At 44.5% G+C, this 16,551-nt stretch overlaps 1 protein-coding gene across 4 annotated transcripts in view; it reads left to right on the forward strand.

Annotated features, from left to right (window-relative positions):
* The window catches only part of TTLL5 (tubulin tyrosine ligase like 5), a 180,265-nt gene that overhangs the window by 149,222 nt on the left and 14,492 nt on the right, over window positions 1–16,551 (forward strand). For all 4 annotated transcript variants that reach the window (XM_066627423.1, XM_066627432.1, XM_066627442.1 and 1 more), the window contains one exon: window positions 8,890–9,104. In XM_066627423.1, coding sequence (XP_066483520.1) covers window positions 8,890–9,104 — 215 coding nt within the window. The remainder of the gene's footprint in view (window positions 1–8,889; window positions 9,105–16,551) is intronic.

Below are 16,551 nucleotides of genomic sequence, written 5' to 3' on the forward strand. Positions count from 1 at the left end.
CATTTCAAGGTCCCCATCAGATTTCTGGTCTGGAGGACGATAGCACACCCCCAGTATTACATCGCTGCACAAGCCTGGTAATTTAACCCACAGAGATTCTACGGTGGAGTCGGACCCACCTTCAATCTCTTCTTTGCTGGATTCTATCCCTTCCTTAACATAAAGGGCCACCCCACCTCCAACACGCCCCTGCCTGTCCCTCCTGTAGAGTTTATAGCCCGGGATTGCGGTATCCCACTGATTCTCCGCATTCCACCAGGTTTCCGTTATGCCCACTATGTCAATATTTTCCCTTGTCACCAGACATTCCAGTTCTCCCACCTTTGCTCGTAGACTTCGGGCATTCGCATAAAAGCATTTATACACGGAATGCCCCAGGATGGGCTGCTTATTCGCTCCTTTGTCCCCGCATCCTCTCACTGTGCCAAACCGTTTATCACATCCCATCACCCTACCTTTCCCAATTTCTTCTCCTACCCTGCCTTTGTCTTGTTGTTCTCTAACCTCCCCATCCTCATCCCATAGGGATGAGGAGTCCCGAACCGGATGCCCCTCGGCTCCTGTCGGCCTTCCCCCAGGGATCAGTTTAAAAGCTGCTCTGCCACCTTTTTAATGTTATGCGCCAGCAGTCTGGTTCCATTCTGGTTCAAATGGAGCCCGTCCCTCTTGTACAGGCCCCGCTTGTCCCAAAACGTTCCCCAGTGCCTAACGAATCTAAACCCCTCCTCCCTACACCACCGTCTCATCCACGCATTGAGACCCCTGATCTCCGCCTGCCTAGCTGGCCCTGCGCGTGGAACAGGTAGCACTTCAGAGAACGCTACCTTTGAGGTCCTGGCTTTCAGCTTCCTGCCTAAAAGCCTAAATTTGGCCTCCAGGACCTCCCAGCTACACTTGCCCACATCGTTGGTGCCGACATGCACCACAGCCGCTACCTCTCCCCCAGCACTGTCTACTAGCCTGTCTAGACGAGAAGTGATGTCCGCAACCTTCGCACCAGGCAGGCAAGTCACCATGCGGTCCTCACATCCGTCGCAAACCCCCCTCTCTATGTTTCTAATAATCGAATCCCCCACTACAAGAAGCCCCCGACCCCCCTCCCACCGAGGAGTATCCCGAGTGCGCTCGGATACGGGCCCATCCCCTGGAGAAGGGATCCCCCCTAGGGGATTGTTTCCCTCCTCTCCAGGATGACGTCCTCCAGTCCCGAGACTTCCCACCCAGGCAGCCGAGGAGCTGCACGCCTGAGGTTGGGACGAAGCCTGATCGTCCCCGGAAGTCTCCCCACGGTCCTCCTCTGGCTGCCTGCGCTTCTCCAGGTCGGCCACCAAGGCTTCAAGGGAGCGGACGCGTTCCCTGAGAGCCTGGAGCTCCTTGCACCGAGGACACACCCATGACTTATGCCCAAGAGGCATATAATCATACATGTGGCACTCGATGCAGAACACTGGATAGCCCCCACCCTGCTGCTGGCTGTCTGACTGCATAGCTTTTTTGTTGTTGTTGTTGTTGTTGTTTTATTTAGGGGTCCTTTTAAAAACCGTACACTGGATAGCAGCCCTCTTCTCAAGGGAAGAGGAAGGGCAGTGTATGGGGCCCTGGCCTCCTCGCCCTGCTGCCGAACTCGCCCAGATGCTAAACTCTTGTGCCTTACCTGGCACTTAGTTCCCAGAGGCACTTGGTTCCCAGAGGCCACACGCGTCTGCAGAGAGCCTCACGCGATGGCCCGCCTAGCTTTATACTCCTGGCTGGCTCCTCCCCCCTCCTTAGACCTGTCCTCTAATTCCCTGACTGTGGAGTTTTTTCAGTAGCCTTTGGTGAGGGACCGTGTCAAACGCCTTCTGAAAGTCCAGATATATAATGTCCACGGGTTCTCCCACATCCACATGCCTGTTGACCTTTTCAAAGAATTCTATAAGATTCGTGAGGCAAGACTTACCCTTACAGAAGCCATGCTGACTCTCCCTCAGCAAGGCCTGTTCATCTATGTGTTTTGAGATCCTATCTTTGATGAGGCATTCCACCATCTTACCCGGTATGGATGTTAGGCTGACCGACCTATAGTTTCCCGGGTCCCCCCTCTTTCCCTTTTTAAAGATAGGCGTGTCATTTGCTATCCTCCAATCTTCTGGCACCGTGGCCGTTTTGAGGGACAAGTTGCATACCTTAGTCAAGAGATCTGCAACTTCATTCTTCAATTCCTTAATAACTCTTGGGTGGATGCCATCAGGGCCTACTGTGTATCCTGTCATACTGTGTATCCTGTGTCATACAGACACAGGATACACAGATGTCATACTGTGTATCCTGTGTATGCAGCTGCTGAACAGCCCGCAGTTTTCATCCTGCTTGGACAGCTTCTGGTTGCTATCATGCCCATGCACTGCTGTTCCCAACAGGCTCAGGCTGTGGCGCATCTTTCTCTTTGTCACCACTAGGTAGCAAAGCAAAGTCCTTAATAATAATACTTTAGAGATTAAGGAATTCATATGGGAGAGGCAATTTTATTCTGTATGCTCCTGGCTGCTGATGACCTAGGCCCCTTATTCTGATATGTAGGACATACTACAGTAGATCAATCTGGCAATTGCCTAAACATGTATGTAGCCAAGTTGTCATTGCTCATGAGAAAGCACAGCTGGCAAACCAACCTAAGTTGTAAAAAGGCTCTGCCAACTGCACACCACACAGGAGAGCTAGCTTTAGGATTACTCTGTGATGCCCACTTTCTCCCAGAGTGACACAATATTCTCTTGACAAGAGATCCACAAAAATCTTAACCCTCCCTGCCTATGTGACTCTGTGCTCCAGACACTTCCATAGAAACAGTGGTGGTAATAGCATGCTACTTAAGTCCTCCCTGCACATGTATTTATAATAACATTTTTATACTGCCCTTTCTCCAAGGAGCTCAGGGTGGTGTACATAGTTCCTCCCCTCCTTTTGTCATCACAACAATGCTGTGAGGTGGGTGAGGCTGAGAATGACTGGCACAAAGTCACCTAGGAAGGGGATTTGAACCTGGATCTTCCAGGTCTAAGTTCAACTCTCAAACCACTACATCATCAAGCTCTGTGGATAATCTTGTCACTTCCCTTTTTATTCTCCCTTTGTTACCAAAAGGGCTGTTTTGTTTAGGGGAATTATTATACTGCCCTTATTGGAACATTAGGATCGTAGGCTGGATAACAAGACGGCGTAATGCAGAGAAATTCCCTTTTGCTTAAGGAGGAGACTGAGAGAAAGATAACTTTCAATAAAAGATTGTAGTTTTATTACAAAAGCACAAAGGTAAACATAATGCACATGGAGAAATGATAAGTGTGTGTTTCTTGGTCCTCATACTTGAATTCAGTGTACCTAGCTTTCATGGTGGTTGCGTGTAAAGAGTATTTGGTGCATCCGAGGAAAACAGAAAAAGGAAGGGGGATTGTAGGGAAGGCTTTTTGGGGTCCCTGCTCTGCCAACCCCAGCTGCTAACTGAAGATGGGAAGAGAAGGGGGGGGAGAAGGGAAAGAGTTCCAGTCGCAAGATAGTTACCTTTCCTGTAGAGCCAGTTGGAGGGGGGGAGAGCCCTGTGGAGAGGACCCTCTGACACAGCACAGATGTGTTGGTCCTTGGAGAGAGAGAGAGAGCATGTGAGAGGAAGCCCTCACTTAAAAGGGGTTCGGAAACAGTGCTGAGCTGGATGGTAGCTTGATTACTACCACACAGTGGGGTGCTTGGAGTATGTAAAATATTGAAAGAGAATCAAGATGTCAGTTATCAGCAAAATTCAATGGGGTCTATGGCTGGCTTCCTAGATGGGGGAACTTAAACATTACAATGAATCAGTAACACAAGAAGGCAGTTCAAGTTTGCATACAGTACTTAAACAGTGATTGGGTTAAAACAATACAATGAATACAGTAATGTAGGAGACACTTAAACAGTGATTTAAGACACCAGACTTTCTCCCATAATGTGTGACTGGGGGGGGGGGTGTAACCACGAGCTTGTGGCTTGACCAGAGTTCTGGAAATGTGGCCTGTGTGCTGGGAGAACAGTTTAGCCTGCATGATATTTTAGTCCATAGTAACATAACGAGATATAGAGAAACAATCACAACTAAAAGGCAGAAGGGGATTTTCACATAACACCTTGTACTCAGCTGCAGTTGCATTCCCTTACACCCTCCCAGCCAAGCAAACCCTCTTTGTTGCTGACTTTGGAGCCTACATACTAGGTACACATTTGTACTCAACACTTTTCAGCAGAAGGAGAGGCAAAACCAGGCAAGCTTTTGACTTCAGAATACACAGAGGACAGTGTTCCTGCTCAGATGATGAGGGAAATGCCCTGGTGAAGCATTGAGCTCTTCTCTACTGTCCAGATGCAATTGCTTTTCTGTGAATATCCCTAGTATTTCATTATGTTGAAAGGTGCCTGCACTATGAGCTGTTCTTTTTCCCCCTTCCATGTAACCTGTGGTTTGAGTTTGTTTGTTATCCAGGGGCAGTGTGTGCGCAGGTAACAGCACCACCATTGTGTAGAATGCATGCAAAAACTGCTTTTCTGTAGTGCCACTATTCTAGATGAGGAACTTGGCAGGGAGACCACTGGTGGCACGTATTGAGCTGTATAGGAAGGGGGAATGCTTATTCTAGGCTAGGAGTATTGGAATATGTCTTTTATTGGTTGTGGGCCATACTGCCAATGTAATTTAGCGATTTGGTCATACCTCAGAACACTGGTGTGCATGTACACTCACAAATCTGCATGCACCCCTCCATGTACATACATTCAACTGTATGTGCTTGTACAGTAACATGCTCCTTTTCTTGATAGTTTTCTCTCTGTCTCTCTCTGCTCATCAGCACCAGTTGGCAGATTGTCTGCACAAATAATTACCAAAGCGGAAGCCAGAGGGGACCTTCTCCCATGTTAATGCGCTGCCTTCAATTTCTACAAGAAACCCTCCCTGTCTGCTCTAAACTCCACACTCAGTTGATGATATTCAGAGATAAAAAAGGACTTGATTGAAAGCATTGGTCCACATTCATAGTTGCAAAAGATCCATTAGAATTTTGAAAGGCCCTAATTTGGCCTGCATCCTTATGGTTTCATATCCTAGCTCCAAATTCTGGACAGAAATAGAGAGAAATAGAATTTCCACAGGACTTCAGGTGCAATTTCCTCTTGGTCTGGGCCTGTAAACTTTTATAATGGTTGCAAGAAGCTTAAATGTCATAACTCTGGTTGAAAGTACCTTGAATCTTACTTGAATGGGGTTGTATACCTGAGAAGATAAAATTAATAGAAAATATTGCTATTACTTAATTTACATGGTTATAGTACCATGTTAAGATAACTAATACATTAATTCAGTAACTATTGTATTAAATTATTGGTATTTATAACCTGAGTCCCTGAGGCAGTTCGTGGCTGTACACAGTCACGCTCTGGCAACTTCTGCGACACCGCTGTAACCAACTGTATTGGCTTCTGCCTTTCCATTGGACCATTCCAGCGACGTGGAGAGGGGGGATTTGCTGCATGGGTAACAGCCTATCCTCCATACCTTCTTTACCCAGGCTTCGCACACTGGAGAGGACACTCCAACTTCACCATACAGCGTCGGCACAACACGGGAAGCAGCAGTTACCGGTTATAAGTCTTCGCTTGATTGGCGTAGAGCGTGACGCCAGGGGCTGCTTCCGACGGTGGGAGAGATCATTGCATCTCATTGGGCAGCTACCGCCCGCCTTAAGCTGGGCAGTCCCCAGCCAGTAAGGTGTTGCCTCGCCACGGTCCGTTAACCTCACGGGGTGCGTGGGGTTTAGGGTGAAAACCGAAAGCGCCCTACAGGTAGACCACAGCTGCGATACAAGGACATCTGCAAGAGGGATCTGAAGGCCTTAGGAGTGGACCTCAACAAGTGGGAAACCCTGGCGTCTGAGCGGCCTGCTTGGAGGCAGGCTGTGCAGCATGGCCTTTCCCAGTTTGAAGAGACACTTGGCCAACAGTCTGAGGCTAAGAGGCAAAGAAGGAAGGCCCATAGCCAGGGAGGCAGACCAGGGACAGACTGCACTTGCTCCCAGTGTGGAAGGGATTGTCACTCCCGAATTGGCCTTTTCAACCACACTAGACGCTGTTCCAGAACCACCTTTCAGAGCGCGATACCATAGTCTTTCGAGACTGAAGGTTGCCAACAACATTTATAACCTGTTCCATCTGGCTGCTGGGTGGGATCTCATGTGCACATGAGATCCTATTCCCTCTCTGTAGTCTCTATGCGTGGTGTGTATCTGGCTAGTTCAGCCTAAAACAGTTCCCAAGATACCTCACTTGGGAAATAATCTAAATTAAAACAATACCAGTTCATTCCTATAGCAACTTAATCCTTCCTGGAAAGATTCACATTAAACATGACACAATTCATGCTGAAGAAGATTTGGCTTATTCAAGATTGTTTCATTCAACAACTTTGTGGACTGTTAAAATATATTTACTGTCGTTGTGTTAAACCGAACTATTGTTTGCTCATCATGTAATGCCAAAATATCAGCAGAAGGTCTGACTTTTTGTGTTTGTTTTTAGAGAAGGAAATATGGTAGCATTAGGCATCAAGTGAAACTTTTTCAGTTCTAAAATTGTAAAGTAATATACACGTTTGTGCTCCTTAAGACTTTCCAGCTCAGAATCCATTATAGATTTCTGGTCTTTTATATCTCAGCAGACTGATAGTTGTAGCTCTCTGGCTGCTTTATGCTTTTTCTTGTGTTCTTTTCTGGATTGCACCTGATCCATCACAGATGGATGCCTCCCTCCCTCCCTCCCTGTGTGTGTGTGTGTGTGTGTGTGTGTGTGTTAGAAATATTTTCCCAGTTCTATCTCTGTGTGGTCAAACTCTCCTTGCTGCTATCTTGTTTGCACAGTAGCTTCTTCTGGCTTCCCACCATACACTAAGGGGGTTCACAGGGGATAATTTTCTTTCAAGATGAATCCAGAAGCACTGGGTCAGTGTCAGCCCCTGTCTCAGTTTTCTGGCTAGAATGTAGAGCAGCTAGGATTACAGCACAACACAAGAACAAAAGCCTTTTGGATGTCTGCTGCCCCAAGAAAAACAGCCCTGACCTTTCTTCAACCTCTGACAGTCAACCTCTGTTAGAAGTTGCTTTGTTGACTCTTCCCACTGGGTGATAGAGCTCCTTGTCTGCATGTCATTAAGGAAGATGCAGGGGTAATGCTCAGCAAGAATCTTGTAAACATCAGGATTCTTAAGATTTTAGAAAGGGAAAGGGGGAAAGCACTTTCAGCACTTCTTCATAGCATAGTAGTGAATTGCAGCATGGGGAGTGTGAAAAGTTAAACAGTTTTGTAGTAAACTTCAAAAGCAGAAAATGTCTGGAGGTTGGATGGGCTTTGTTGCCAACTCTGCTCATTCACAAGCACATGTGTTCCTGCATGTGTCACAAGCACACACACAAAGACTGAAATTGAACCAGATTGGGGGAATTAGTAATATTTCTAGAGCAAAAGGTCTCATTTAGCAGTGTCTGACAGTTTTGGGATCGTTGACATGGGTGAGCAGTACAAACAATCTCAAAATTTAGTGCCTCAAAATTAGGCTACAAGTAACCATAAGAGTGAAAGAAGATAGAGTTTATTAAAGAAATATAGAAACAAGTAAAAGTCATGTTTACTTTCAGTTACTTTGCTTAAGAGATCATTACAGAGTTTTAAATGGTTGCAAATGAAAGAAATACTTGTGGGGGAGGGAGAAAGAAGGATCTATTAAGAGGATCAAAAGGGAGGGGGAAGAGATTACCAATCCTATTCTGGTGGACAGGTTTTGAGTACAAAGTCTGCAAGGGCAGGGCTGCATGGTTCCAGAGGAGAAATAATAGAGGCTTCCTGACCACAAGACAGCATTGCCAAGCAAAAATGTGGAGGCTGTCAGCAGGGAAGAAATCACCACCAATGGAAGGGGGAGCTCTCCCTAGGGAAGAGACCACCAAAATACACTGCAGAATGGATACATTGGCAGCTGGCAAGATGAAAAAAAAAAACACGCTGAGTATGGACATCTCTACCAGGGAGAGAACCCATGATGGAGGAGGCTTCTATGGAGAAAGAAGCCTCAAACTGTAGCATGGACACTTCCAGAGTGCTTAGAAGTGACAAAAATGCTCAGTGTGGATACCTCCAAGGGATGGGGAAGTAACAAAATTCTGCTTCCAGAGCAGGGCTGTTATAGGAGTTGCACAAATGAAACAAAAGGTTTTCTGGGTGAACACCATAGTTTGGAGCTTCTCTTTGGGTATAGTTTGCAGTATAGTTTCCTGGACTTGATGGGGTTGGGCCAGGAGAACGCAAAGGCTTGTTTGCATCCTGATCAGAGAAGTTCCTGAGGGACAAAAGGCATGGCATGGTGTGCACTGCATCCATGTTCTGGTTGTTGATGGGAGAGGCTTGGTGGCATAGGAGTATGAAAAGATTGTCCAGGTGACATGGCTGCTGGGCAATTTGAAGCTTAATTTACTATGCAGTAGGATTTGTGCTTGTACAAAGATCTATAAAGATGGAGCACCCAAATCTGCAAGATCCTGGGGAAAAAGAGACATCCAGATGCCCCTCAGAACCACAGCCTTCCTTCCTCTTAATGACCCTTAATTAACATAACCTGTGCTGAGAGTTCAGCATGACATTGCCCTCTTGCACACCAAAGTCCTGCTTGGCTGTCAGAAATGCTAGCCAGAAACCAAGATGGAGTTAAGTTGGGCTGCACACGTGTTGGGGGGGAAAAAGAAGATGGTTTATAACAGCTTCTAATCCCACAAACTGTCCCAACTAGTAATAGGACAAATAAATAAATTCCCTATTTCCTTTTTTTTTTTTTTTTGCCAGGCTCTGTTTGCCAACCTTCCACCATCCAGCATCAGCCCTGTGCCCCTGTCGTCAAGTACCCGCAGAACATCAAGTGCCATTTCTAGCAGCCAGAAGACACCCAACCTGCACAAAGTGATGTCATCCCAGAGCGCGTCTTCACACTTGGTCCCAAAGCCTCCAACCAGCCATAGACAGGCAGTGATCAGGAAGGTGGCATCCCAGAGGATTTCTAAGTAAGTCTGTATTCCTTAGAAGTAACGTTATAAAACATAGGCAGAGAACACTGACTGCAAGCATCTATGACTTGTTCTCAAGGTCATGAGCGCGGTACATTACACCGCAATGTTGTCTAACCTGTCTATTAGCACTTTGTTGCACATCACAGTTCCTGACAGAACAGGCTTTTTTGCCCTGACTACACATTGGGAAGCCACATCATGTGTGTGTAACTGGGACAAAGAAGCTTGTACCTTTGTACGTAATGAGGTATGATTAATCTCAATTAGAAAACATGCAGGATGAGGACTGATTGGAAATACTATTCTACCATAGCTGATATTTAATGCTGCAGACAGAAATCTGGGAGAAAAGAGTATATGGTGAGAAGCTTGGTGTCATCTTAATTCCACATAGTGGCGATACGGTTTATTTCCAGGAGTATGACAGGCTGTGTTTATAATTTCTGTATCCATCAACATAAATATAACTTCCACAGGTGTAGCAGCAAAAGCAACAGAGATTCTGGTAGTACTTTTAAGGGCTGATTCACCTGATTTCAGCATAAGCTTTTGCAGACTGTACTCCATTTGCCTGAAATATAACTGTTCACAGAATCATAGAATTGGAAGGAATCTACAAGATCATGAAGTCCAACCATCCTACCAGTGCAGGCAATCCACAGCAACTCTCTTGCTAGATGGCTATCCAGCCTCAGCTTTAAGACCTCCAACAATAATGTTTATCAACAGGGTTTAACTGCTGATCTTTTAAATATAGAAATAGCATCCTGCTAAGCATTTGATCTCATTAAATCGTGATAATTAAAGAGTGATATGGGAAACCTCCTATATTACTTGTGAATCGGGTGTCTTTGTGGTTTTTATGAAAGTCATTGTTGGAGTCTCTTACCTTCCCTTGAGGATTTGTTGTTTTGTTAATCTTCATCATGCCTCCTTGTGCTTGTTTCTTCTCTAGACTAAATAGTATCAATCTTCTCAGTCTCTCCTCTTGTAGGAGCCTCCTGCTGAATTGTGTCATCCATCTTTGGACTTCTGAAACTGCATTAGAATTCTGCCTAGTTCTGTTCCATTTTTGTGTTCTCGATGTGGTTCTTCCCAGGTTTTTACTGCCTGTTTTTGTCTTGCAGATAAGGGGAGCTTATAATAATTATTTCTGTGGTGCTTCTTGGTGGCGCACAGGTGCAGAATTGCAGTTCAATGACAAAGGCAGAAAGAGGGCAAGTAGAAGAACACAGAAGACTTGAAAAAGCATTATTTAGTATATATTGGTGCAAGTATATTGAGGAGGCCTACTAAATGTGGAGGAAATTAAAAGTAGTTTCCTCTTTGAGGGGGGAAGCAGAGTAGCTTAAGCAGCGGACCCCCCTTTGGGTATTACCCCAGGGAACCTCCCCCATCTGACTGACTGCTAATCAATAAAAAAGACAGAGGCAATGGCTTGTTAAAGTTGCAAAAAGAAGTTATTTACTTACAGTTCCATTGAGTGTATATTTACAGCATCTGATTAGGATCAGAGGTTCAGCTAACACTTAGATAGCAAGGCCCTGGAGCTGCCTCGCCCTGCATGCCTTGTGCTCAAGATGGCCTGGGCTGATCCCTGGTGTGCTCTGGTGTGTGCCATCTTAACAGGTTGGTGGTCAAAGGACAAGAGGAAGTGCTCAGTGGAGAAGGGAAGGATAAAGTGTTAGGGCCCCACAAGAATTACAGAGAGAACAGGTAGAAAGGTCCGAGTCACTGGGTCATAGCTTGACCCCTTCTGGACAGCATCCTGTCCCCTCTGGACAGCAGTTGCACCAACTCCAACACTAAATACTTTGACAAAGTATTTGTCAAAATCTTAGACAAAGTAGAGGGGAGAAGAAAGGGCTAGATGGACACTTACTTCCACGCAAACTGCTACTATTTCTGTTGAGGCTTCTTACTCAGTCCTTGTTACTTTAATATTAATAAATACTGGTTTTTAATTGTCACAACCAGTTCACTGTTAAATAATAGGGTGTGTAAATTTGTTTCATTCTGATAATTATTACTGGTGCAGTTATGTTGAATCACCTTAATTAATAGCTCCAGGTTGCAGATCCCAGTGGAGGTGTGAAACAGCAGGTTGGAACAGTGGTGCAGCACTGTTGTCCCTTAATTTCTGGTCCCTAAGTCCCTAAGTCTTAAAAACAGATTATAGGCTAGCCCTGCATTTCTCAAACTGTGGGTCATGATCTGCTTTTAGGTGGGTCACATAACGCCGCCCAGCATTCCAACTAAACTTCTGGGGTGAACGAGCTTTTACTGTTTCACATATGCAACTGTCTTGGACCCGCTCTGGGCCTCGTTGAGTTGTCACTGATGAAAACACGCTTGTTGGCGAGAACATAACAAGGCCTGGAAGGTGCCAAAGACTACCAGTCAGCAGTAGAATTTTTGCATTTAAAAAAAACGCAGAGGCTTGGCAACCTGGAAGTTTTGGCATGAGCATGATCATAGCATTGCCAGTAGTTCTGTGTTAGCAAGCTCTGCACAGAAGGTGGTTCATGGGGCAGGAAAGCTTGAGAACCACTGGGCTAGTCCATTAGAAGACTGACCCATTCTTCTGTGACTCACTAAGTGTCTTTGAGGCAAGATGGGGTACCAATTGTATACCTTTAATTTCATCATCTGGACCCATTTTAAGAAGGAATCAAGATGTTGGCTAGTTCATGAAGTATCTATGGTAGTCCCAGTTGTGGTGGATCTGTTCTGATAATTTTTTTACTCTGATTCCCCAGGTCTGGGGGTTAGTGCATGTTAGCTCAGGTGACTAGTCTTTGGGGTAAGTTCTTTTGCCAAGCAGCAAGATGTGTATTTGAAGATGCCGGTGTGCTTTACTCATTTATTGGCAGAGAGAATGTTTATCCTTGGGAGATGGAATTGCAGCTCCTTGGACAGACTTGATTTTACTGCGTTCTTGTGGTTTCTGCTCTGTGACAGGCAGGAGTGTGGGAAAACCGGAAAAAGCTCTGCATCAAAAATGCACAGAAGAGGGAAAAAAGCAAAAGATTCCTTCACAATTTCAGAACATAGTCCAGTTATTGAAGGCTGCAAGGAGCCATTCCGGAAATACTTTCTAAGTTGCTGTTCAGACTCCAACATAAGGTTCCAACTTCCAAGCCTATTCTTATCGTTTGTGGTAACCTTACTGTTAGTAACATGGAAATTGGAGTTCTCTGTTACTCTGAAGTACTGAGAGCTGACCACATCCATACCTCTCACACCAGTCTGTCTTTTGAGTAGCGTCAGAGGAGAAAAAACAAGCATTCAATTTACAGGACAGGTTTCCTCAGACTCAAACAGTTGAGATGAAAACAGTTTCTTGGGTGCTTTGTTCTAAATATGAAGTCCACCTTAATGGGAAAGGATCCAGCTCTACTGAGACTTGAACTTCAGGTTTTCTTCTTCCTTGCAGTAACTTTCTTCCCTGGAGAAGATGCTAAACTACTACTATGCAAGTTTCACTACAAGCTCTGAAATGAGCAAAAGGACATGCATTCAGAAACAGATCAAACTGCCTAAGGAAGTTGCGGAATCTCTTGCCTTGAAGTTTATAAAATGAGGGGGTGGGAATGGGTTGACCCACACAATTTCTGTACAGTATTCTATATTCTTGGGGGCAAACTTCATTTTGTTGAATTCTTATATTAGTAACTTACTCCTAGTATTAGTAATTTACTCCTAATATTAGTAATTACTCCTAATACTAGTAATTTACTCCTGGATTTTAATATTAGTAATTTACTCCTAATATTAGTAATTACTCCTGGATTTTTTTTTCTTAATTTCTCTAAACCACTTTCACATTCCCTTTCTTTCCACCATGTCATCTTTTCATCATAGCTGATCTTAACACAACACAGTCACTGAATCCTTTATCAAAGATTTCTGAAGAATTTGTTCTTGAAAAAAAGCTATGAAGAAAACCTAGAATCAGTATTGTCTTTCAGAATTGTCTCATTGTTTTTGTTTCATGTAGAGCATGTTTGATCTTCAGGAGGGAAGATCACTTACTAGAGAGAGAAAACATTTGCTGCAGACATGATGAATATCCTAAGATGAATGCTATTAATTCAAGAACTATTTGAGTAGCTTGAGAAACTTCTCTAGTTAGGACTCTTCCCCATTCCTTCATTCACAAGCATACTTTCCATACTCAGAAAGCCAGACAAAATAGACTTGTGTCTTGCTATATTTCTTTTTGCTCTGCTTCCTAATTTGTGAAACACTTTAAGGAGATTCCTATAACTGTGTAGAGTAGAAAGGCATGGTGACTATGGATTTAGATTAGAGTGATCGCAAATGTAATTCTTATTGAAAAATAACTTGTAAATTAGTCTTCTACATGTTAGAGCCACATGACACTAACGTCCAAGAAATTTACACAGAACTCCATCCTTCTGTGACAGGAGCTGGAGATAGGTTTTTACTCAGTCCCCCATCTCTTGTCAGACTTGACTACAATTCATGATATATGGGAGGTTGAAACAGCTTGGAGTTATAAAAAGTGACCCTTTTATCCCCAACTTTCAGTGGGTCACATTAGCTTTAACTCTGCTAGGAGAAGGGGTACTTTGCAGATGTCCTCTCTGCTAGGGTATAATCACCAGTACATTATCTCCATTTACCAAGGAACACGCTGGGCAGCCAATATGCTCATGCCCAATCCAGCCATAAACTCTGTTGATGCTGCTGTCCCTTCTTTTCTAGTCCCAGTTTGTCACCTCTTCTCATTTCTCAAGTCCTGGGTTAGATGCTGTCAGAGAGGATCACCAAAAAAGTCCTCAGAGAGCACCCTTCCCCAGAGAGATCAGACTGTCAAACCTGACAAGAGGCAGATCTGTGAGGAAATTGGCTAGACTGTGTATCTTTTCCAACAATATTATGGGGCATTACCAAATTTCACTACTTGATACTCCTGTTGTAGTTGTAGTGTAAAGTTGTTATTCCAGCTTGGGGGATGGTTCTCTAGAGCAGTGCTTCTTAAACTATGTGATGTGGTGGACCAGCATTTTTTTTTTCAGTGTGTCAGGAACCAGTACCATATTGGGGCAATGGTTATTCCTGCTTACCCCCAGGAAAGTGTGTATAGGATGGCAACCCAGGCAGAGAGAGGCCACGGAGGGCACCATTTTTTCCCACGCAGTCAGAGGCACCTCTACATGGGGATACATTTAGGGCACAATTCTATCTTGCTCTGTAACAGGCAAAGCTTGTGCTGTATCCAGTGCAGAATTGGTGCCCAAAGTGGCTCAGCCAGAGGTAAGCCACCCTGGCCCCTATGGGTCTCCTTGGACTTGCGCCACCTCCTGAGGTGGCACAAGTCCGAAGAGATCTGAGCAACTTGAAGCCACTTCGAGCTCCCCAGGAACGGGGGTTGGGATCCAGCATAGCTACCGGGTCCCAGCCCTGCCCCCAATCCACACCTGCCCACACTCGGGGATGCCCACTGCCCACCCTCCCCCGCCCTGGAACGCCTCCTTCCCGCCACCTCCCCACCTCCTCCCTACCCACCACAGAGCCTTGCATTGGTCCAGCTGGGCTGATGCAAGGCTTGCCCTGCAAGCTGCCATGGAGGCTGAATTCAGCCCCCTTGGCACAGCTTGCTTGTGAGGAGGCGCAAACGTGCTTTATGGCATGTTTGCAACCCTCTGAGGCTGGCATATGGGATTTGCGGCAGCCTAATATGTAGTTAGGATTGCGCTGCACATAACACAATCCTATGCTGTTTGGGTGACTGACTCTACATGCCTGCTTTGAGGCATGATCCTGTACCTGCTTGCTTGGAAGCAAGTCCCAAGGAGTGGCCAGAGGCTTACTACCACATGAGCAGGTCAGCCCTATGTGCACACTGGCACAGTAAACAAAAGCACACAAATCCTTCTGTCACTAGCAGGAATCCTCAGAAGGGCAAATCCTCAAAGGGAAACTTCCTCTGGCAAATGTTGCTGGGATTTATGCAGACACAGAAATTCTGCTAAGGAATAACTGACTGCAGCTGAGGAGGGACTAGCATGGCTTTTGCTATGAAGAGTCCCTCAGGATTGGAGTTGACACTGATGGATGCAACGCACAGATACCTTCTCCCACGGAATAACTGGTGGGTCTGGCGCCTTACTTAAAAGATAAATTGGACTCATAATTGCTCATTTGAATCCTAAGGTTGCATAAGCCTGATCACTTTTGTTTTTTTTCAGGAAGTTGAACATTAAAATTTTGGTTCCGTTCTGGTTCACACATTAACTTTACAAAGTGGTTTAGTAATCAGTCCAGAGACTTTAAACTGATTTGGAACCACTTTAGATACTTTTTATGGAAAACAATATCAAATTCCTTTGGTTTGCAATAATTATAAAATCAATTCAATGATGACTTTTTAACTTGAAAAAAATATTTTTTAAATTGAATTTTTCAGTTTTTTTTATTCAGTTCCAGTTTGCTGGGAAAAAAAAACTTTACTGAGCTGGTTTTTGCATTCAAATTCCACTTGAGCACTGCCTTTTTATTTGCATCTATAAGATACAAAATGGTAAGAATTAACACTTGAAAACACCTAGTTTTAACATGCTGACTTTTCTTTCTCTTTAAGGCCTGTGCTTCTATGAACATCACATAGTTATACAACAGAAATTGAGGTTCAGTTCTGATTATTGTAGCACTGAAAAAAATTAGCAGTCCTGTATAACTAGTAGAGTCATCTCCAAGACATTTCTAGCTAGGACGTTTGCTGCTTCTACAATATGGGTACCGATTTTTTACAGGGGGAGTCTGAAAACACCATAGCTAGAATTTGCCTAGAATTTGACAGCAATTATTGTGGAATTCAGCATGCCCTTTAACAATAGAAATGTGTGGCTTTACTGAGGAATGGTTTTCTGTGGGAAATAGAACCATGCAAATGTTCCCATGCAAATTCATCAGAAAAAAATTCAAGCACCTATCCTTGACTGTATTGCAACTGAAAACACCTGAATGCCTGACAGGTTTACTAATTTGGGGAAAACAAAGGATAATACTTTGATGACGTCTTCACCTGAATGTACACAAGATGTAACATGGAGACAGAAAGTAATTTCTCACACAGGGACATGGAACAATAGCCCAGAATTTCAGCACTCTAAAGGAATAGCAATAACACAATGGATGATTGGGTTGGACACTTTCAAAGAAGGTATATCTATCATGGGCTGCTAGCTTTGATAGTTAAATATGTTTGAGTATGCCTCTGAATATTAGATGCTGGGGATATATGGAAATTGGAAATCTGTAGTCTTCATGATCTGCTTCTAGGGTTCTGGAAGTATCTGGCCATTTTGCCACAAAACATGGCTGGGCCTTAATGACATTACACTGCAAAATGCCATATCTCTGACTTTGACTATCTGAATTGCTCACACAAGTAAAACTGCTGCACAATTAT

Source organism: Tiliqua scincoides, chromosome 1 (genome assembly GCF_035046505.1).
Source record: "Tiliqua scincoides isolate rTilSci1 chromosome 1, rTilSci1.hap2, whole genome shotgun sequence".
NCBI classification, from domain to species: Eukaryota; Metazoa; Chordata; class Lepidosauria; order Squamata; family Scincidae; genus Tiliqua; species Tiliqua scincoides.